The 24213-nt window shown below is 38.7% G+C and overlaps 1 protein-coding gene across 3 annotated transcripts in view; it reads right to left on the bottom strand.

The window, feature by feature from the left end:
• Positions 1 to 24213, bottom strand: part of JMY (junction mediating and regulatory protein, p53 cofactor) — a 110104-nt gene that overhangs the window by 6039 nt on the left and 79852 nt on the right. For 2 of the 3 annotated variants that reach the window (XM_045897198.3, XM_054512577.2), the window contains 4 exons: positions 17221 to 17316; positions 14663 to 15272; positions 12911 to 13221; positions 3113 to 8795 (listed from right to left, as the gene is read on the bottom strand). In XM_045897198.3, coding sequence (XP_045753154.1) covers positions 12914 to 13221; positions 14663 to 15272; positions 17221 to 17316 — 1014 coding nt within the window. In that variant the 3' untranslated portion in view covers positions 3113 to 8795; positions 12911 to 12913. Of the gene's footprint in view, positions 1 to 454; positions 608 to 3112; positions 8796 to 12910; positions 13222 to 14662; positions 15273 to 17220; positions 17317 to 24213 lie in introns of those variants that run through there. The other variant, XR_010413106.1, reaches the window with a different exon arrangement.

Below are 24213 nucleotides of genomic sequence, written 5' to 3'. Positions count from 1 at the left end.
TAAGAAGTTTTAGGAGTAACTATATGATTGATTCCTGCCAGACTTCATTCTTTCCATTAAAAAAGGATTACAAACAACGTAAGGTTTCTTGTAGTTTGCCAGTCTTTCATCATCACTGATGACATACACAAAGCGTCTGTTGATGGGAGGTGTTCAGCACCCTTGGGGATAACTAATTGTTCGTGGTAGTAAACTATTCCAACAGAAACTGGCCAGTGGGTTTAATTGCTGTTAAGGCTTTTCTTCAAAATCCATATTCATAGACTTGCAATGACTTGATTAAAGTATTATTAATTTGATTAAAGCAATTTTTAATATTTCAATATAAAGGGCCTCCAGATCAGGTTGATATAGCAAGACATTTACTGAGGGTTGAAAGAACTTGAACTGGCCAGTCACTGGGAATGTTGTAGCTCCAGAAGCTGAAGAAAGAAAGAAGTTGCTGCGGGGGTACCTGGGTGGCTCGGTCAGTTGAGCGTCCGACTTGATTTCAGCTCAGGTCGTGATCTAGGGGTCCTGGGACAGAGCCCTGTGCTCAGGGGGGACATCAGCTTACGGATTCTTCCTCCCTCTGCTCCTCCCCCAACTTGTGCGTGCTCTAATAAATCTTAAAAAAAAAAAAAAAAAAAGGTTGCTGAGGCTGAGTAAGAGTCCCAGCTTCTGCAGCTTGGAGACATCACTGGAAGTGAGACAGGTAACTGTGTAGGCATATATTGTGTGGGGATAAAGATGTTCCTGACTCTCCTTGCAAAAACTGTGGTGTGGGGACCAAGTTTCCTCCATCTACACTGCCTGTTAGCCCTGTGACTAACCATAATTACTTACCGTCTGTAACTGACTTTATTTGAATTTACATCTTGGTGTCTTTGATACTTTGTTTTTATACTTCTTGAAAATTTTTATTGAATTTCTCTAGCACATCTCAACACAGGAGACTCGGGTCTAGTTATAGCCTAGAATGAGCTCTTTTCAAGACCGTCTAAAATTAAAGCTGAGCACTTGGATCTTACAGGGTTAAGAGTGAAGTTGAAGTTGCTGTGGGGAATGATGGAGGGGTTAAACCAAAGCTGCTGGACAATTTAATACCTAAACCCTTTTATTTCTCGCTCTGCCTCAAATGATAACATTTATAGAATCATGATTAAATCAGATTATGTAATTCCTCTTACATCTTAACTTTCTTATTCCCCTAATTCCAGTGTTCTAAGGATGTTGACACACCGGGGGAGAGAGGGGGTCATGATTGCCCATGTGCTTTCCAAATTAACATTCAATGGACGGAATTTAGATGGTGTCGACAGAAAAGCATTTTAGGCAGACACGTGCGCAGGTGGAAAGGCATGAGATGAGCATGTGAAATGGAGATACTACAGCTAAAGGCTTAAGAAAGGAGACCAGAGTCTGCTCACAGAAAGCCTTGTACATCGGTGCATGTTTACCCTAGCCAGTGTGGAGGCAGGAAGTCTAGGACCATACTGGCTGCACTGCAAGCCTGGCCACTGGAATTAATGACAGGGACGAACATGAGATCAGAGATGCTTAATGGCCTGGCTCTATGGAGTCATTCACAGCAACAGCCGAGAGTGGATAGAGGGAGGCACGAAGGAGGAAGGAGGGCAAGAAGTAGGAGGCGGCTGTGATTAGAGGATAGACCCAGTATGAACTCGGGGAAGAATGGGTCATCACCCTGTTAGACATTAAGCAATTGGCTGCCAACTTCAGAGAAACAGGAGAGCGCGCAACTGGTAAGCAAGAGGATCTTGTGAATAGGCAAGATTATTGGTGGAGAGAGCTGGAGAAAATGCTAACAGCAAGGAACAAAGTTTTTGATGAGCAACAAAGTTGTAGGGTCTCTATGGAAAGGGTATGAATGTAGTAACTTGGCAGAGGGACAGAGTGCTTGGGAAGTAAGATCAAACTTCACTGTCAGAATGTGATGGAATGTTGGTATTTTTGCACCAAAGAATTCTAAACCTCTCCCAAACAGCTTCCTGTAGCAAAGAACTCATGAGGTTTTCATCCAGCTTATGGAATTCAGCAAGGTCAGGATGAATGACAGTTGTAAAGGACTGAGGAATTCTATCAGGCCTAGATTTCCAAGAGATGTTTTGTTTTTTTTTTTTTAACTTAGTAAAGATGGCTAGTCCAACAGAGAGGTTACCCAGGGAGGCTATCCTAAGCCAACCACACCCTGACTTCGTAAGGGTGAACTAGGTACTAGGATTCTTCTGAAGTACTGTGTCTAAGTTTAATTCAGAGATGATATTCTGCCAGTTTGGCTAGATCTCCTCTTATTAAATCCATTCTCTAAATTCTTGTAGAAAGACCATCTAGTAATCAAAGCCTTCTGGCTAGTTTCAGATTTATTTGCAGAGGGAATACATAGAATTAATTTCTCCCTTGGGAGAAATTTCTCACTTCTTAATACAGAATCCTGAAGTTGGCAAAGTACCAAATCCCACTGTGTTCAGCCCATCATTTTATAAATGATGGCTTGGGGGAAGGAAGAAATAAATTATTTAATACCAGGCTGTGAACTTTCTCACACAGGAACTAGATAGCCCCAGTAATAAAAAAAATCAGAAACAAAAATTCTGTTATCTAAGGGAGCAAAAGTGATTTGAACTGCCCAGGGAGAGATGGAACTGGAGCCCTTACTTGGGGACTGAGCAGCACCTGGGACCCGCCCTTAAACGTGTGCCTCCTGTATGTTGGGGGCTGTATCAAGTCAGCATCAGATAAGGGGAGCTGCTGGGTTCCGGTGAAGCTAGTCCTATGTTTAAGTGTAGAGCCAATAATCTCAAATTTAAATAGTCACAGATGGCTTGCTAAAATGAAAGGCATTTAAAGACCTTCTAAATTCTGGAAGTCAACATCGCCAAACTATGTGGGGATAGCTACACAGACAACATGAATAAGGCTTTTATTAGCATAAATTTGGCAACTGTTAAAATACTTCATTATAAATAGGAAGAGGCAGAAGTACAAGGGTAGACAGTCTCCGAAGCCTGTTCATGATGTTATAGCAAATTCACAACTTGCTGTGCTCCTTCTATTTGAAATGAAGTGACAATATCTACCATCACTGCTATTTTAAACAAACAAAATGAAATTAACTCAATAAATATCTTTTATTAAAGAAAAAAAGGAATATTGTTAAGCACCAAAACTGTATGTTGTTACATTGCATGTACAAGAAGAGAAAGTGATTGCAATACTTGCTGTACAAGTACTTAACTCTGAAGTCATGGTGTAAAAAACATGAAAATACAAAGCAATACAATAATTACAATGCAGAAAATTTGCACTAAAGAGCAAAAGGCAACCGTCAAAACAATTATTGGAGATTTCAGAGTATTGCTATAAATGCCTGCTTAGTTTTTTCTTTGTACTTTTAATACTTCAGAATATTAAGGGAGCATATTTAAGTATTGTAAATTTTCAAGGAGTTGGCATTTACAATACACTGTGCACACTTCCGTTTAATGTACGGTGTTAAAGCCTCTTTAAAAGCCAAGCACAATGTGCTAGTGTTTTGCTTCTACCATTATAATATTGCACAAAGCTAGTAAATGGTGAATTGGTTTGCCATTGTAATTTTCACTTAACCAGAAAGGCTAAAAAACATGTCAGTTTCAGTAGCCCTAATGGGCTTTTAATCATGCAAAATGATCTGTAGCCTTCAATTTTTCAAACTATGTATTATGGTTTCACACTTGGCAAGACATACAGTACGAGAAACTCAACGAGACAGTGGGGATTCTGTCCAAGTTAAAGAAGTCAGAAGTCACTGTCTGGGTGGTATTTTCTATCCCTCTTGGTTCACAACTGAAGGGAAAATGCCATCTTGTGACCATGAAGACTTCTTAAAACCAATATAATTAGTACTGGGAAAAGCTAGAATAACTTGTTACACTCTTGGATAGTTAACCATAGAACATGCAAGTTAAAACAAAAAACAAAAAACAAAGAAAACCCCCCAAACTTCCCTTGATAAAATTCACCTCTATAACCAACACCCATACCTTTGTGTATACATATAAAAATGACTTTCCACGGTCTTTCCCCTCCACCCTTAACTCCCCCAAATTGAGCCACCCTTAGTTATACCTGACTTTTAAAAAAACCAACAAAAAACTTTCCCTTAACTCTCAAAACAAATGACTGCTTTGAGATTCAATGTGAAATAGCCTTGATGAAATATTTATTATATGTCAACCTCCGAGGTATTTTCTGTACATGCACCTTAACAGTGGCATAATAAAAATGGGGAAGGGGAAAAACATTTATAAATTTGAATTCAACCAACAAACCCCTCAAATACCAAGCTGCACATTTATATTTGTGGGTAAAACAGAATATTTTAGAGTGAACGTATCTTCCAAATAACCCAATGGGGCAAACATGTCACACACGCGCACACACATACAGGACCCCGATTCCCTCTCACCCTTAAAAAAACCCAAAAACTCTGTTTACATACATGATAGTTTAGGCAGCAATATAAACTCATTTTGTAGGAAAAACTTTTAAATTAGACTATAGGATGAAAAATACCATTGCTTCAACTTACAAAGCAATTAGGCAGAGATCCCTCTTTATGTGCTTTAACTAAAGAGCACTTTGCAGCAAAATTCAGAAGTAACTACTGATTCAGTTCAGTAGCACTAAATAAATGCAATATGCTCCAACAGTAAGGTGCTTCTACTCTCTTACCTCTTGCATCTGGAATATATCTTGCTGGTCAATCCTCTAACACTAAGCATAGCTCTTCTTGTATGCTAAGCTATAAATGTGAAATAAAATCTGTTTAAAATGCACATTTAACTTTATATTATCATTTAAATTCAGTGCAAGAATTAGGTAAAACTTGTTAAGGTTTCTGCTCTCATTATCAAATGGCTGCATGTTAATGCGTCTGCCACGGTTTTTAAATGTTTTACAGCTGTTCAAAACGATTTCTTACAAATAACCTGGTAATAATGTATATGAAATCTGAACTCCCTGATAAGGTCTTTAAGGGACCCCTTACTATAGCACTTTACAGGTTGGTATCTGATACGATGTGCATACTAAATAAGTTATAAAGGTTAAAAAAAAAAAAAAAACCAAAACTTTGTATTTAGTGGAAGAAAAAACTTTCCTTAGGCTAAGACTAAACTGACTTAGGCACGGACTTAAATTTATACACAAACTCAATGAATGCAATTAAAAAATGGAATCTTAAGGAATGTATAAAATTAAATTGTGTTAATTGTACACTGGTCCCATTCCAAACAGAGGATGCTGCCTGTTCATTTTTGTTCCACTGATATGAGGTTTAATTCTTAGTGCCGGCTATGGCCTAAGTATGCCTCAGAATTTAACACATTTTATGGCAAAGTGGCCATGCCATATGTTACCAAAAATTGCTACACAGTTCAGCTTTGTAGAAACAAGGATTTTTGCCCCCTCATTTTACACAGTAAATCACAGTGCAGAAAATTCCCTATGGTTTCATGCAATGAGGAAAACCCCACTTTCCCACTGGAAAATACTATACCTGGTCAACATTTACGGCTGCATCTAAATTTGCTTAAAAATACACGTTAAGAGATCTTTCAGTTCCACAATGAACAACTAGGGAATGATTGTTTTTATGCAGCTCACAAACTCAAAACCTATAAAACATATATCAAGTAAGCAAGACAATTGCTCATCTTATAATCCTCTTTAGCCAGGAATTTCATCACACTGCCTCACCACAGTACCACCCAGATTTGAGATTAGGAATACCTTTTCTATATGTACCACATTGGTTATATACACAGCATTTTGACTGTAAGTGGGAGAACTATTTAAAAATGGCATTCAAGTGAGCAGTAATCTTAACCTTAAAATATCCTCAAGTTATCTCTTTCCCTATTTAAAATCTATTAGTCGAGACCAGATTGGTAAATGAACTTCTAAAGTGATTCAGCACAAACAAGCAGCTGTTTGTGTATTCTTATGACAGAAATGACACATTGAGATATAACTCCCAAATATTTTAAACCATATAAATAGTATAGGCAAGTTTGGAACTTGAAATGTGTGATCATCTGTAACTACCATCTTAATTAAATATATTAGAATTTAATATTAAGAGCAAAGACACTCTTTTTTTTTTAAGGGCCGGGGTGGGGGGGAATTTAACCATGCTTACAGAATTGTTGGGTTCCAAACTGCATTAAAATTAACATGAGGAGGGCACCTGGGTGGCTCAGTTGGTTAAGCGACTGCCTTCACAGCTCAGGTCATGATCCTGGAGTCCCGGGATCGAGTCCCACATCGGGCTCCCTGCTCAGCTGGGAGCCTGCTTCTTCTGATCCTTACCCGTTCTCATGCTCTTTCTTTCTCACTCTCTCTCTCAAATAAATAAAATAAAATCTTTAAAAAAAAAAAAAAATTAACATAAGGAAAAAAATTAACTTGAGGATTCAACTGGTAATCTCATCTTGGACAAGTGGACTGTACTTATTTGAAATTTTAACACTGTGAGAACTCCAAAGGTGGATGATCTGCAGTAACTCGTAATTCTGTGCAAGTAGGAATCTGAATCTTAAGGATGGAAAATAGGTGTGGTGGAGGAAGTTTATTTAGCAGAGTAAGTATAGCTGGTTTTAAACGAGGGTTTGCTTTAACCTACTCATCATCTTCAAGTGAGATAATCTTCATGAAGTGCCACAGTGGGATGTACTCAAGAGTTTTGGATGCACCCCCAAAAGGATTCACAGGGGTCTGTACCCCCTCCAGAGTACTACAGACTTACGAGAACATGGTTCTGGAAGACAAATCACAGTACCCATTTATAAGTGAGCCTGTTTTTTAATGGAATCCCAGCTGTAACACTAAATGGGGAGCAAATTCCTGACATATGAAAGTTCTAGTGCTTTTGCTGTTAATTTAATGTTAAGTTCTCCTGTATTTTTCTAAATATCAATGAATGAAAAAACAAACTTATTCATAAGCATCCAAAGGCTTAAAACTGATACATGATTTTTTTAAGGTTTGCAAATTTGCTTAAACTTTTTTTTTTTTGCCAAATTATATTAATCAAACCAATCATTATTTTGGTTGAAAAGCACACTTCAATGCTTTACTGAAGGAAACGGGGATAATTCCACACCCACCTCCCCCATTGTGGGATAAAAATTAAGTCTCTATACTAGATATGTATTTAACCTTCCAAGATAAGATATAGGAATAATACAACAAGAAAACTAATGTATTGTGAAAAAACTGTGCAAAAGCTCCTACTCTCATCAATAAACAGAAAATTTTCTCCATAATTATTTTAAAGGAAATACATCTTAAAGTGACAAAGGTGTAAGCATGTTTTCTCTCTTCTGAAAAACTAATTCATATACATTGGAGGGCTTTTACTCTGGGACTGCTTTCTGGGTCTAGGCCAGAGAAATGTCTCAGAAGAAATAAAGTTCTTTTTGGTACATCAGTCCTTACTTAACTCCCTTCATATAAAGGCCAATATCTGTCTGATGCAGAATTACACTCTACAGAATACTACAGACTGAGTCTGCCATATCTACCTTCATTCAAGCCCACAACACTCCTGCTGAGAATTCATAATGGCTCCATTCATATAAATGTGCCCTTCAGGACGCCATTATGGCAAACTCAGCACCTGGAACTACATACGTATGTTTTAAAAGGTCTACTAACAGTAATAAAGGTGCTCTCCCCAAATTCCACTCAAAACATGTGAAGATAGTGAAATGCTAGCGAAGGAGGCTTTTCTGCCTGTCTACTTTCTGCATATTTGTAGAGCACACTTCACTGTGGAGCATAAAAAGAAAAACTTAAATGGTGCATGTTAAACAGACTTAAGATCTGCATCCCTATTACTGAATTCTCATTTTTGATTCTCAATAGGAAAGTCATATTGAATTACACTAATCGAGCAATCGTTCAAACAAAAGGACTAAAAATAATCTGAAATATTATCAAGTTACAAAGTATTGCTTTTCATAAACAAAGCTGCACATGAAATTCAAACTATTATAAATTCACAATTATGAAGAGCTATTTAAAAGCATGGAAATTTTTACTTCAAAACCTTACAAAGTGTGAGAGTATGTGGTCTTTTAAAAATATGCCATGGTAAATGTGTCATGTTGTGGTAAACACATTAAGTGTATCTCCATGGTTATAGATCTTTTCAGATGTTGAACATCTTTATGAAAATTCCTTTGGAGATGAGTAATGTGGAAATTTTCAGTGCGTTTCCATCTGATTCTTTCCAATTCCTGTCCTATAGCTATCATGATAAACTTCTTTTTCAGAGTGTCCGACTATTTATACAAGCTGATATAGAAGAAGCTCTGTGTTTTCAAGCAAAGGACTATTCAGTGCACTTAAAGATGGATTTCAAAGCAGTCCCAATACAGCTCACAGTAGGTCTCTGTCAACCCGGTGTTCTTCCAACTCAGAGCAACCCCTAGCTTGACTGGCCACTACAAGGATGTACACGGGTGGACAGGAAGGAAGGGAAGGTGCTTAAAAAACCAGGCATCTCTGGAAGGCCTTTTCTTCATTGCATCAGAAGCATTGCACATCTAAAACTCATGTTAACCACCAATATTGGAATGACTGGAAAAGCGATAACTTGCCAATTGTGCTTCCATTTTTTCATACCACAGAGCCAACACACTTTGCATCTAACGGAATCCAGTTGGGAAATCACACATTTAAAATTTTGTTTTCCAAAAAAATCTTTGATCTTCAACTGTAGGTGTTTTTTCTTTCTGTTGAGTCACCTGTTTACAAACAAAAATATACAGTGTATTAAAAAATACTGACTTATTAAAGACAGTGTGGTCTTTTAAAAATATGTCATGTTAAATGTATCATGTTGTTGTAAACACATATATGTTCCCACACAACTTTTGCAATATCTGGCACTGGTATTTCTTACAAATGGCCATTTGTAAAGACAGTATATAAGAGACATGTTTTAAAAAAATGCGTTTGTATTCTTCAAGCAATAAAAATGGAAACAAAATAATTAGAATACAACTTTGAACACTTAGAAGGTTATATGTTAGATTCACTTTTATTCCTTTTACTCTAACATTTTGTCAGAACTATACAATAAAAAGGACCAAATACAATCTAAAATATCAGCCTCATAAACTGCCAGTCTATTAAGAATTAAATGATATTTTAAAAATTCATGAGAAAGTGAGTTTTTGTTATACTGACATGTAGAGGACAGGATTAGTACCGGTCTTCACAGAGATGTTTTAGCTAAGTTCCAGAATAGTTGTGTTCGAGATCTATGGCTTACACACTGCACAGGAGCACTTATATGAAAAACCTACTTGGCAGATAAAAAGGAACATGCACATAAATCAAGTCCTAACTTATGTTATTATAGTTCTGCATTATCTGATACTGCAGCTACGTGTGGCTTTGGAGCACTTGCAATGTGGCTAATGTGACTGAGAAAGTGAATTTTTGATTTAAATTAAAATCTGAAGCAGTATAAAATATTTCTCCATTAAATGCAATTTTATTGTTTTGCTAGAACATTTCAACTTTAACCACTGAATACTTAGCATCCAAATTGAGATGTGCTACTAAATATAAAATACAAACTGGATTTCGAAGACTCAGTAAAAAAAAATAAACTACATCGTGGATTTTTTATACTGATGGGATGTTGAAATATACTGTTTTGGATACATCATATAAAATAAAGTATTACTGAAATCAATTTCGTATGTTTCTTTCTAGCTTTTCAATGTGACTATAAAAACTGTTTTAATTACATCTGTGGATCATATTGTATTTCTATCAGACAGTGTCATCATAGTTACTTCTTAACTTAGAGGAACCCACAGAAAAGAAATTAGAAACTAAATATAAAGTCTATATAATTATATGTATTTACTTATGTTTAGAAATTTCCTTCCAGGACACTATTACCTATGGCTGTTTCTGAGAAGAGTCTTATTATTATTTTGAAAGATTCTATTTGTTTGAGACAGAGAGAGAACCCAAGTGGTTGGCGGAGCAGCAGAGGGAGAGGGCGAAGCAGACTCCCTGCCGAGCAGGGAGCCCGATGTGGGGCTCGATCCCAGGACCCAAGATCATGACCTGAGCTGAAGGCAGAGGCTTCACTGGCTGAGCCACCTGGGCACCTCACTGAGAAGAGCTTTAAAGGAAGACAAGGCAGAACAGGAGATACTCACTTTTTATTTCATGAAGTTTTGAGAAATTACTTTTTTTTCCTGAAGAGCTAATTAATGATTTAAAATCCTCAAGAAACGGATTTGTAATAGAAAATAAAATCACAGACCTGTTAGCCATGTGTAGCGAAGTATCTAAAAGTTCAGTCTTAAAAACAATTCCCCAAGGGCGCCTGGGTGGCTCAGTTGGTTAAGCGACTGCCTTCAGCTCAGGTCATGATCCTGGAGTCCCGGGATCGAGCCCCACATCGGGCTCCCTGCTCAGCAGGGAGTCTGCTTCTCCCTCTCCCGCTCCCCCGTCTTGTGCTCTCTCTCTCTCTCACTCTCTCTCAAAAACAATTCCCCAAGACCACATACAAGGCAGTGAGAATAGCCCCTTTATCAATGCCTGCTCAGATCGGTGGGGTTACAACTAGTCCATGATTTGCTTCTGGCATAGGGTACAGTCTGTTTTTTATACGTTACTTTGCAGATATCTCAGCTCATGTGTTTTCTGGGAGTACTTCACTTTTCTCTCAACATTATTACTTATGGCTGGCATATGTATTAATAATCAGCCAAACAATTATTTTTAGGCAATTTTCAAAATTGTGGACATATTCTTAACACAGCTCTAAGGGTAAATTAGCAGCCAAAAGCTAAAAATAACCACCCAAGCACTTGAACATATGAACTGCTGCTGCCATGTCTACATGTTGGGCAGGATCTGGTGGGATGGGTGAAAACAAACGGAGATGATGGGCTGGTCTGAGCAAGTGCTGGTGGGCCATGTACCCCAACTGGGCTACTGCAGGCAGCTGTAACCAAAAGACGAAAACATTTATTGAAGGCCCAACTGTGGGGTTAACTAATCAATCAGTGCCTAAGATGGTAGTTTTAGGCATAGGCTTAGAAGCTCACTGAGAAGCTCCAAGCAAGAGACAAGGGGAGAGGTAACAAGCACCTTAAAGTGGCAGACAGTGTGGAAGATTCCCAGTCAGACACCCTGAATCCCTAGACATAGTCGCATACTGAGTACACACAATAATATATTTATATCTTCTACAAAGCATAGTGTACAAAGGTATAGCACAAATGGTTTGAAGTTAATCTGGGAGCCAAAAACACTGGGTCCTACAAAGTGATACTCAGGGCCTCTATCAATAGAGGAAAAAGGGATACCAACAGCCCAGTGCCAGGCAGCACAGTGCTGCTACTGAATGCTAGCTGGAGCGCACTAAAAAACCACTTATCGAGGGGAACGCGATTTTTCACCCCCCCTTTTTTGTTAAAGCTACAGATTAGTGCAGATGCTGATGGGGAGAGGTAGGGATGAGAGCACTGCAGAAGAACATCTACATTTTCCTGATGGATCCATGCCCAAAAGGAGCATGTAAAATTGCTTTTAGTAGTATTTTATTTGATATATCCCAAACAGTATCTTTCAACATGTTAGTAATATAAAAAAATTAATGACACAGTTTACCCTTTTTTGGTTTATGTCTTCAAAATCTAGATGTATGCCTGCATATACATCAGATCTGAATATTCAGTCAGAATCCATGGGAGCGAAAGCCAAGAATCTGCGTTTTTAATAAGCTCCCCAGGTACTTCTATGATCAGGCATGTTTAAGACTCACTTTGCTAACAAGTAAGTTTATTATTCTTTTACCTACTTCCTTCCCAGGGCTATCAGTCTCTCTCCCGCCCCCTCAACTTTTGGTGAATGTTGTAAAGCCCATAGAAACAGTCCATCAAGAAAGCATAAGATACTTAATAGAATATATGGGCATATTTGCATTACAGTTTGCACAAGTTGTAACATTTCAGTTAGGACTACTATCAATTCTATATTCATATGCTATCTTTACTGACTGTATTTAGCATAATTTGTGCCATAGAACTATATAATTAGCTTACTAAAATGTGGTCAAGTAAAAAACTCTATTACTTTAGAAGAACCCCAAATGTGTTACCAGTACCCACAGGTGTACTCAGTAAGATATGCATACACTTACTATGTATTTATTATATTAGCTGCAATTTTATCTGTATCATGCAGATAAACCTTCATTTTATAAGCTTAGAAAGCTAAATAATCAGACAATGCAATAATTTTTCTAAACTGATCTCAGAAAATTCCTTTGTAGGCAGCTAAGAAGACACCAAAATTCAATATACGTAAGTTTGTACCTGAAATACTTTAGTCAGAAAAGACCTTTTCTGTATTTATTTTTAAAGATGTTATTTGTCAGAGAGAGAGCACAAGCAGCGGGGAGCAGGAGAGGGAGAAACAGGCTCAGCAGGACTCGATCCCAGGACCCTGGGATCATGACCAGAGCTGAAGGCAGACGCGTAAACCCAGCCACCCAGACATCCCGCCTTTTCTCTTTTTAAAACAAGAAATAAGACTGTCACTTTACTGAGATAAGACTACCCTCTTTATTTGGGCTACAGCTATACTGTAGAAATTTTTAATGAGCAGGATATAAACACAGCATTTACATAACAGTATTTTTGAAAAGTGCTTTACTGTTAAGTTTCTAGAAACTACACAAAACCTGAAGTTCATAAATCTATGGTCTATGCTATAACTGAGCTGTATAATAAATAATAAACCTCATCAATAAAATCTAACAGACCTCCTCATCCAATAGAAAAGCTGTATTACTGATGCTACGAAAGAAAATAAGACCATTTACTTGTTAGTTTTCCCAGTCTGTGCAAGGCAAAGCTTCCTCTTCATCCTCTGACTCAGGGGACGCTTCTTTGATTCTTCTAAGAGCTTCATGGATGCTTCGTGTTAGAGGGTCTGTGTCAGGCAGAAGTGTGAAGGATTCTCTCAGAACTTCCTTCTGTACCTTCTTCAATTTTACCCCTTTCCTGATTTGTGCCAAGATATTATTACTATCATCTTCATCAGGAAAAGGAGGTAGAGTTCGCTGTTCAACCTTTTTCAGATGAAAACTACCACGCTTCAAGGAAGCTAGCACCTCATCCATGGGTGAGCTCACTTTACAAATGAAAGAGAAAAATGACAGTTAGGATCATGATTAGAGTCCAGCTGGCAACCTCTAGACTTTAGGACTGTGTTAGCCAAGAACACTGAAAACAATATGGACCATGAAGTTTGGACTGAAGGTTTCCCAGAAACACATGGGATCCCAATTATGCTTGCACAAACAAACAAACAAAGCCACAACACCCAGACTCCAATTCCAAGTTATTATTTCTATCATTTCCCATGTGAGAGAAGCAAGCAGACTGGGAGCTGGAAGGTGCTCTCTGGGAATATAATGGGTGAGACTCCCAAAGGATTTCCACAATGTACCAGCTCAATCTAAATTCAGACAGCAATTGAGTTACAAATGTAATTTTAAAGAACTAATTTTGATTCACTACGGTGATTTCTTCTTTTTTTAAAGAGGTTTTTTTATTATTAAGTAAACTTTGTCCCCAACGGGGGGCTCAAACTCATGCCCCTGAGGATCAAGAGTTGCAAGCTCTAACGACTGAGCCAGCCAGGTGCGCTGACTACAGTGACTGTTCTGTTTTTTTTCCATTTAGTTGTTTTACATATAAAATTCTACTCCAGTTATGGTAAGAAGTGTTTTACAGTATGGTCTCTCAGATTAAAATTTAATATGCACATTGTTTTATATAATATTCTCCCAATGAAAGCTATGGACCAGGATTATTCTGTTCTTTTCAAAAACAGCTTTATTAAGGCTTATCGGACATGCAATAAATTGTATATGTTACTCCCCATCCTTCCTTTTTTTTTTTTTTTTTTAAGATTTTATTTATTTATTTGACAGAGAGAGACACAGCGAGAGAGGGAACACAAGCAGGGGGAGCGGGAGAGGGAGAAGCGGGCTTCCCACTGAGCAGGGAGCCTGCTGCGGGGCTCCATCCCAGGACCCCGGGGCCATGACCTGAGCCGAAGGCAGACACCCAATACTGAGCCACCCAGGCGTCCCCTTCCTTGCTTGTTTGTACAAAGAGTACACCAAGGCCCTCCGTAAATATGTGACCACATGTTACATGGTCCTGCCAACGTCATCCTAGTGTGACAGTCCTGCCCAGCTGGCTTACCTTCTCTGGTGTGAATACCTTCCTTGTATTTCCTAGGTTTGAAATCAGATTTTATTTTAAACACAGAAGGAACCACTTCCTACGTATTACCAGAGAGACCAAGTATCACTTCAAAATATGTAGTTTTTAAAACATCCGTAGGAGCTCAAGAAGGTACACATTCCTGTGCCTATACCCATTTGCTGATGGGGGCTGGGAGGATTTCCGCCAAGCCGGACCGTGAAAACCTGTCTGCTGTCGAATAAAGTCCCCAGATTAAGCGTTCTAAGCTCTGTAGGGCGCGATGAGGCAGAAAGGCCTTTGCTCGGCTCACGTCACCCGGCGGAGGGGCGGGAGCGGGAGGCGTCCGCGGAGCCTACCTCTCCTCCTCTGCAGAGCTTCGGCAGTCTTCCGGAGCCGCTTCCGGGCACTGACCAGCTGGCTACTGTCAAAGAGCTGCGCGGGCGGCGCGCTCGCGGCCTCCGCGGCCCTCGGCTCGCTCCCCTCTCTTCCCTCTCTTCCGGGCTGACCTTTCTCCAGGGGCTCCAGGGAGTGGTCCTTGGCGACAGGCAGCGGGGGCGGCGGGGGGGGAGGGGGAGGGGGCGGCGGGGGGGGAGGGGGTGTTGGAGGAAGAGGTGGGGGGAGTGGCGCTATGGTAACAGAACCCGGTTCGAGGTCAGTATTATTCCAACGTGGAAGAGACACCGCGGGCGGCAGTTCAGAGGTAACACCACCGGGAGGTAATGAAGTGGCTTCAAGTTGTGCTAATGAACTGTCTTCAAGTTGTGCGAGGCTCTGGGCTTCTGTTTCCTGCAATGACGCGAGCTTCCCTCTTCCCTCCTCCACCATTTCACTTTTCTCTTCTACCTGGAGCGCTCCTGGCAGAGAGGCACACTGGTCCTCACAGGGCACGGGACTGGCTGTGCTTCTTCTTCTTGCGTGAGCCAGGCGCAGTCTGGTTGATTTAAGTATGACTTGGCCAGGGTACCTCTAAAAAACCAGAAGGTATTGTAACTGGTCAAATTACATTAAAACAATGTATCAACAAATGGCTATTTTCTCCTTCAGATGGAAGATGTTATTTTGGAGCTTTTGTGATTTTTCAGGGAAAGTTCTTTAATAAAGTCAAACAGAAGACTACAATACCACAGCATAATACCTTTCGACAATTATCACTGAACTCTATTTGCTTATCAAATCCTTTATCAAGGCCCTGGTCCTCTTGTCCACTTAAGAAGCCAACTGTTCAGAATTACCATAGGATTTAAAGATTTTTAACGACTGAAATTACTAATTTTAATGACAAAACAGCAAGACAAAATACAAAACATAAATGATACTGATACATAGAAAGCTATGAAACTATTAGCTTCTTACATGTATTTTCAAATGCTTACAGATAAAAAATTAAAAATTAATGTTCTTTTTAAAAACGTTTCTTGGGGGGCACCTGGGTGGCTCAGTTGGTTAGGTGGCTGCCTTTTGGCTCAGGTAATGACCCCGGGGGTCCTGGGATCAAGCCCCACCTTGGGCTCCCCCTCAGCTGGGGGTCTGCTTCTCCCTCTATCTCCCTGTCAAATAAATAAATAAAATCTTTTTAAAAAATTAAAAAATAAAACGTTTCTTGGTATTTAAAAAAACTCTCAAAACAATATATACATTTTTATGATGGAAGGAGAGGGAATAAAATTTTTAGTACTAATATACACAACTCTTGTTCTATCTTTTACTACAGTAAAACCTAACATTAATGGATTTGGTGAACAACATTTACTTAACACAAGGCTTATCCTTGTCAGCACAGACCGTGGAAGTAAGACTCCTGAGCACCTCCACAACTAGAACCATTCAGCTTAAACACAGTTCCAAGGAAATGTCTGGCTGCTGTGATACTGGCGTCCAGGTTCATGGGTGGTTAGCCTGGCAAGAGAACTGCCAAACCATTTCTCATGCAGCTTGATCCACTCTAATTCTGGCAGGATCACTTCCATAGATTGTTCCCATAGGTTACTGTATGTGCTATTAATAACAAGTTGATGCCTGAAATGGACTGGATAGTCAGTTGTGAATTAATTTTATAAAACTAAAATACATACATACATACATAAAAATCAAAAAAAAAAAAAAAGAATCCCGGTTTGCCAGAGGCCCTGACCATTCCTCTTCCACTACTGAAGTGGTAGGCCAACGGCACGAGGGTATTAATGTGGTACACAAATGGAAGAAAGGTATGGGGTGCCTGGGTGGTGCAGCAGTCAGTTAAGTGACCGACTCTTGGTTTCAGCTCAGGTCATGATCTCATGATCTCAGGGTCGTGAAATCAAGCCCCGTGTCAGGCTCCACGCTCCATGCACAGAGTCTGCTTAAGACTCTCCTCCTCCTGCCCCTGCCCCCACTCTCTCTCTCTCTAATGATATATCTTTAAAACACACACACACACACACAGAAGAAAGGTAGCCCGGTAATCAAACATTAATTTAAAAAATTATTTTAATATTTTATTTATTTGTTTATTTGAGAGAAGAGAGAGGAGAGAATCTAGAGTATACTCTGCCAAGTGCAGAGCCAGACATGGGCTTGATGTCTCAATCCTGAGATCATGACCCGAGAGAAAATTAAGAGTCAGATGATTAACCAAATTAGCCACCCAGGTACCCCTAAAATAATTCTTTTTTTGGCTTTATTTAAATTCAAGGTTGTTAACAAATAGTATATTATTATTTTTAGGGTAGAACTGTGACTCATCAGTTGCATAGAACACGCAATGCTCATTACCTTATTGTCCATCAACCCATCAGCCCATCCCCCCAATAATTATTTTCTAAATTATAAAGGAAAACCTAAGTTTTTCTCATAATCTTCCAATAGGACTGTAAATGTAGCTATATGTAGCTGTTTAAAAAAGCAATGAAAACTAAATTGATCATACTTTTATTACCTGTTTAAAAGTTCGAAGTCTATCCAGTGTTCTTTGTCTCTCCTGGCTAACCCAAGCACTTTTTCTTTCTTCTTCGTCATGTAATTTTTCTCTCTTCTGGTAAAAAATTAATAGTAATTCCATTATGATGTGTCTCATTCATTTTTATTATTAACGGGGGGGGGGGGGAGAGTTCTCTCAATAAGTAAAATGGGTAACTCCAAAGAATGATTCATTAAACAAAGTGTTTCATGGCATGAAACTACTAGTTTTTAATAGAAATCATAGTTTTAAAATTCACAATGATATGCTGACAAAAACAATACTGTTTCTTTTTTTGCATTTACCCGCAATTAAAGATGTTTACTCTGAAAAGTAAAATCAAATCTTCTCTAGATTAAAAAATGTTCCATCTTCGAGGTTCTGGCTTAAACAGTTTAAATATAAAATACTTGTAGCTGCTCTATTCTGCAAAATCAAACAGTTCACCTTAAAAATAAAATCAGCAGCCACCTGGCCAATAGTTTATAGATACTGCACAATCATTCAAACAATATAACCAGCAGTTAGGGAAAAAAAATATTTCTCGCAGTATACATGAATCATTAGGTTTAATATCACACCTTGAAACTGAGAGTTATCTGTACAGAAATTTAAAAATTTCCCTATGTTAATGCTAACTGGTAGTAACTGTGGAAAACAGTTTATATGTCTGGAGTATGAAGGCTCCTCAAAAAATTAAAAATAGAATTACCTTATGATCCAGTAATTCCACTACTAGGTATTTACCTAAAGAATATGGAAACACTAATTGGAAAAGATATATGCACTCCTATGTTTACTGCAGCATTATTTACCATAGCCAAATTATGGAAGCAGCCCAAGTGTCCATCTATAGATAAATGAATAAAGAAGCTTTGGCATATGTAAAACAGAATATTGCTCAGCCATAAAAATAATGAAAACTTGCCATCTGCAATAACATGGATGGACCTAGAGAGTATAATGCTAAGTGATATAAGTCAGAGAAAGACAAATACCATACGATTTCACTCACATGTGGAATTTAAGAAACAAATCAGTAAAGGAAAAAAGAGACAAACCAAGAAATAGATTCTTAACTATAGAGAATAAACAGATCATTGCCAGAGGGTAGGTGGGTGGGAGGAAAAGGTGAAAGACGTGATGGGGATTAAGAGTACATGTTTCATGATATGCACTGAGTAATGTAAATTGTTAAACAATTACTATTATACACGTGAAACAAATAGAACACTGTATGTTAACTATACTGGAATTTAAAAAAATTCCTTATGCTGCTGAATCACCTAAAAGGTATCTAATTAAATCTGATTTCACAGAACAAGAATTAAATGAAAAGGCTATGGCTTTATTTCCTGCTTTGTTTTAAAAACTAGGAGATACCTCCTACAAGATCAATTAATTTCGTGTGAAGAGGACCGTGGTCTCCAGTGTGTCATTAACTTGTCTCTCTTCCATTTGTCCTTTTCAAATTCAATCTTCCATTATTCTCTTACTCTATTACCTCTCTTCTTTCCCACCAGCTTTTCCCTGACAATTTCTAGTGAGAGTTACTGCTTCATTTGTCTTGGATGATTATATTGAAATCTAAAGGATGATTTGAATCTTCAGGCTGAAAGTGAACATCGAGTTTCAGGAAACCCTGATGCACAATGATCACCTGGTAAAGTTACTAGACTTCCACAACAAAGACTCTTTATGAGTATCCATGCAGAAAACTCAAGTCTGATGGAGGATGGGTGGAGGGAGGGGAAACCTCAGGCCTCTCATTGCAACATTCAAAGCTACAAGAAAGTGTAACAATGACTCCAAATTTTGATGGAGAGAAAATATGACAGTATGACCTAGACAAATTTTCTCTTAGGAAATGCCAGAACATAGAATATATGGTAACCATGAAACTTTCCTAAATGGTACCTCAATGAAATCTAGCTCTAAGATGAATCAAAATAAACTCAGGAAGAGGAGTTGTGATAATCTATTTTGGTGGTTTTTTCTTCATAGTTTTTTTTTCTGTATTGCTTTATTCTTTTGTAACGATCATTTGTCTTTTTATAAACAGTGTAGGTTTTTAAAAATGAGTTAGAATGGTTGAGAAGCATTTTTGCAAGCCACTAATTAAAACTGCTTTTAATAGAAGAATTTTTAAAGTAGCAGTAAAGAAAAAGTTTAGAATATGCTTTTTTAAATCTGGTAAGTGATCAAAATTTATACACATCAGGATACTCAATTATTCAGGGAAAAAACCAACTTGCTTATAGATAGTAAAACAAAATTAGAAAATATAAGAGCAAGGAAACTTTTTAAGATCATGTAATAAAAAAGGATGGCATGTTAAAATACCATCTAAGAGAGTAATATGTTAGGGTAAAAGCAGCTGAAAATAAAGAAATTCCATTCTTCCATCAAACACACCAATTACCTGTCAGCCAGACCCTATAGTAAGCCCTAGGAAAGCAGAAGGGATGTGTATGTGGTGCTGAGGAAGAATAGGCATGTTAAATAGACCTGGAGGTTTAGCTGTCAAGCACCAAGTAAGAAACGGACCCTCCTGGAGGTGCAGGTGGTGAAAAAGAGGAAAACTCCCAGAAGAGAGCACAAGCAGTAATCTCTTGGACAACAGCCTTAGCAACATTTTTCTAGACAGGTCTCTTCAGGCAAAGGAAACAAAAGCAAAAATCAAGTACTGGAACTACACCAATATAAAAAACTTTGGCACAGTGAAGGAAACCATCAGCAAAATGAAAAGACAACCCGCTGAATGGAAGAAGGTATTTGCAAATGATATGTCCAGAAAGGCATTAAATCTGAAATACATAAAGAACTTACACAACTCAATACCAAAGAAAATAATAATAATCTACTTTAAAATGGGCAGAGGATTTTTCCAAAGATATGCAAATGGCCAACAGACACATGAAAAAATGCTCAACATCACTAATCGTTGGGGAAATGAAAATCAAAACCACAATGACATTATCACCTTACACCTGTCAGAATGGCTAGAATGAAAAAGACAAGAAATAACAAGTGTTGGCAAGGACGTGGACAAAAAGAAGCCTCGTGCACTGTTGGCAGGAGGGTAAACTGGGGAAGCCACTGTGGACAACAGTATGGAGGTTCCTCAAAAAAACTAAAAACAGAAATATCCCATGATATAGTAATTCCACTTTTGGGTATTTACCCAAAGAATACAAAAACATTAATTCAAAAAGATATATGCACCCCTATGTTTGTTGCAGCATTATTCACAATAGCCAAAATATGTAAGCAACCAAAGTGTCCATCAAAAGATGAGTGGAGATGGATATGTACAATGGAGTATTACGCAGCCATAAAAAGAATGAGATCTTGCCATCTGTAACAACACGGATGGACCTAGGGGGTATTATGCCAAGTGAAGTAAATCAGACAAATGTTTTATGATCTCACGCACATGTGGCATTTAAAAAACAAAATAAACAAAAAAAAAGCAGAAACAGACCCATCAGCACAAAGAACAAACTTGTGGTTTCCAGAGGGAAGGGAGATGGGCAGATGGGAAAAAGTGCCTGGAGGGCAATGGAAGGTGCCAGCTTCCAGCTATGCAATGAGAATTCACGGGGATAAAAGGTGCAGCTCAGGGAATGCAGTCAGTGGTACTGTCACAGTGCTGTGCGGTGACAGGCGGGAGCTGCACTGGCGGTGAGGACAGCACTATGTAGAGAACTGTCACATCAGTAACTGTACACCCGAAACTGAAACTAACACACCATTGTGTGTCAACTACACTTCAATTTTAAAATATCTTCTGTTAGAAAAGAAACTATTATGAACAACAAACTAGCTAAGAGACTACATCTTAACTGTTCAACACTACAAGAGATTGTAATTAAGTGATACCATAGAGATGTTAGCAATGGCAATCATACTGCAAATGGAATGTATCAAATCAATATGCTCCATCTTAAATTTGCACAATGTTGTATGGAAAATACATCTCAAAAAAAAAACTGTCAAAAAATGATGTATTTAAAAAACCACTGTAACCAAAATAATCTTAAAACTTCTGATCAGTTTTCATAAACTACACCTTAAAATTATTGTTTGTATTTTTTTTTTTTTTTTTTGACAGAGAGAGACACAGTGAGAGAGGGAACACAAGCAGGGGGAGTGGAAGAGGGAGAAGCAGGCTCCTGGCTGAGCAGGGAGCCTGATGCAGGACTCCCTCCCAGGACCCTGGGATCAGGACCTGAGCCGAAGGCAGATGCTTAACGACTGAGCCACCCAAGCGCCCCTGTTTGTACTTTCTTGAAGTGAAACCCATCAGTTATGAATGTGGTTAATAAAACAAGAATGCACTTTTTAATGGGAAAACTGACTTGTGTCCCCACCACCATTTCCTTCTCTTACTCAATCTCTGAGCTTAGAAAAAAAAAAGTAGCTTTACATTTTCTTTATTCTGTTTCAGAGGTTTACTATCAAATATTAAAATAAACTTCCTTAGTCTTAAATATTTAATTTGCAAGGATTTCCAGAAGAAATTTTTGAGACAATAATGTTAATATCTAGGAATGCGCATTTTAAACCACCCAAGAGATTTTAATAAAGGTGGTTTAAAACTAGCTTTGAAAAACAATGATTTGGGGCACCTGGGTGGCTTAATCAGTTAAGCATCTGTCTTCGGCTTAGGTCATGATCCCAGGTCCTGGGAGCGAGTCCTGCGTTGGGCTCCCTGCTCGGCGGGGAGCCTGTTTCTCCCTCTCCCTCTGCCTGCTGCTCCCCACTGCTTGTACTCTCTCTCTGCCAAATAAATAAAATCTTTAAAAAAAAAAAAAAAAAGGAAAAAAGAAAAACAAGGATTTATTTTAATGTAAGCCAACTTGCCTTTTCCTACAGTTATGCATGTTAAAGAAAAGGAGATGGTTAGTGGGCTCATTCTCCCCCACTTAGCATTCCACCCAAAGCTGGTATTTGGCAGAATTAAAAGGCAGATGACATTTATCTTTGAGATCTCCTCAAGTATCAGTTTCCTCATTTTTACTCTTCTTTGCCCTAAGAAACTCTTGGAGAAAGGATTTCATAGTCATTCTAAAAAACTAATTAGGGGTGCCTGGTGGCTCCGTCGGTTGTGTCTGCCTTTGGCTCAGGTCATGATCCCAGGGAGCATCGGGCTCCCTGCTCTGTGGGGAGCCTGCTTCTCCCACTCCCTCTGCCTGCTGCTCCCCGATTGTGCTGTCAAATAAATGAAAATCTAAAAAACAAAAAACCAACAGTTGCTACATCTACCAAAGTAGTGGCAAAATCGTCATGAAGTAAGTAACGTCTAGGCATGGATCTCCACAGCAATTTGATAGCACAGGTATGGCGGCTGATAGGAGGCATTCTTATTTGCCTGTTTGGCTGGTCCATTATCTACCCTTTACAAGTCAGTTTCCGATCTATGAAAAGCACAATGAAAAATGAAAGTGCAAGAATTAATTTTGCTATTTCTAGTTTCTTGGAGAATGATGAATCCTACAACTTATGGGTAGTTTGGCTACTTTTATGTGTTTAAAATCAAGAGTAAGGGGCAACTTTAACTAATATGTGCCAAAATGAGTTTAAGGGATTAATACAGAAAAACTTAAGCCATTTGGCCTTTAGGGTGACAAACACTATATAAGCACATACAGTGATATGGTCATGTCAGCATTTCTACTATTTAATGAAATTTAAAATTCTTGGTTGAGTAATCTAAGACACGAGTGTCTGAAAAGACTACTATCAGGATAATACACTGCAGACATAATGAGGTGTAGCGATGCTGGGCGTAGAAGATTTCTAATGCAATTTTTTTAAAAAGTGAACTAATGATCTCAGTAAATCAGAGAGAGTAAGTTCCTCACCTTGATAAGGAATATCTACCAAAAACCCTATAGCTAAGCATGGTAGTTAATGGTCAGAAACTAGAAGCCGGGCGCCTGGGTGGCTCAGTCATTAAGCGGCTGCCTTCGGCTCAGGTCATAATCCCAGAGTCCTAGGATCGAGCCCCACATCGGGCTCCCTGCTCGGCGGGAAGCCTGCTTCTCCCTCTCCCACTCCCCCTGCTTGTGTTCCTGCTCTCGCTGTCTCTGTCAAATAAATAAATAAAATCTTTAAAAAAAAAAAAGAACAGAAACTAGAAGACTTCTTGTTAAGAGCAGAAGACAAAGCTGTCCCCTCTCACCATTCCTTCTTACTTATTAGCATCATACTGAAAGCCCTAGCTACTGGAAAAAGTGGAGTAAGTAAAAAGTGTACAGACTGGGATAGAAGAAATACACCTGTCTTCATTTGCAGATGACAAGACTGTTCAGGTAGAAAACCTAAAAGAACCAACAGAAAAAGAAAGCTCCTGGACTAATGAGTGGATTATAGCTCTGCTGCAGGATACAAGGTTGACACAGAAAAGCCAAATGCTTTCTAATGGACCAGCAACGAACATCTCAAAGTTGTTTTTTTGTTTTTTTGTTTTTTTAAGATTTATTTATTTATTTATTTGACAGAGAGAGACACAGCGAGAGAGGGAACACAAGCAGGGGGAGTGGGAGAGGGAGAAGCAGGCTTCCCGCTGAGCAGGGAGCCCGATGCGGGGCTCGATCCCAGGACCCTGGGATCATGACCTGAGCCGAAGGCAGACGCTTAACGACTGAGCCACCCAGGCGCCCCTCAAAGTTTAACACTTTACATAAGACCTATATGAGGCCAACTATAAAACTTACAGAAGAAATCAAAAAAGATCTTAAAAAATGGAGAGCTAATTCCTTGTTTACAGACAGGAAGACACAATATTGAGGTGTCCATTATTCCGAAACTTAACCTATAAATATGATGTAATCCTAGCCAAAATTTCAGTTGCTTATTTTGTGCTTACTGACTAGCTTTGGAGCGGCGAAAGACCTAGATCAATATGACAACACAGAGTACAAAATTGACCCAAATATATTTAATCAACTGATCTTTAAAAGAAGA

The sequence above is a fragment of the Mirounga angustirostris genome, unplaced genomic scaffold (genome assembly GCF_029215605.1).
Source record: "Mirounga angustirostris isolate CCGP_5_RB_7025 unplaced genomic scaffold, mMirAng1.0.hap1 SCAF_7, whole genome shotgun sequence".
Taxonomy (NCBI): Eukaryota; Metazoa; Chordata; class Mammalia; order Carnivora; family Phocidae; genus Mirounga; species Mirounga angustirostris.
Note: the sequence above shows the minus strand (reverse complement) of the source record. Positions and strands in the feature narration are given on the sequence as shown.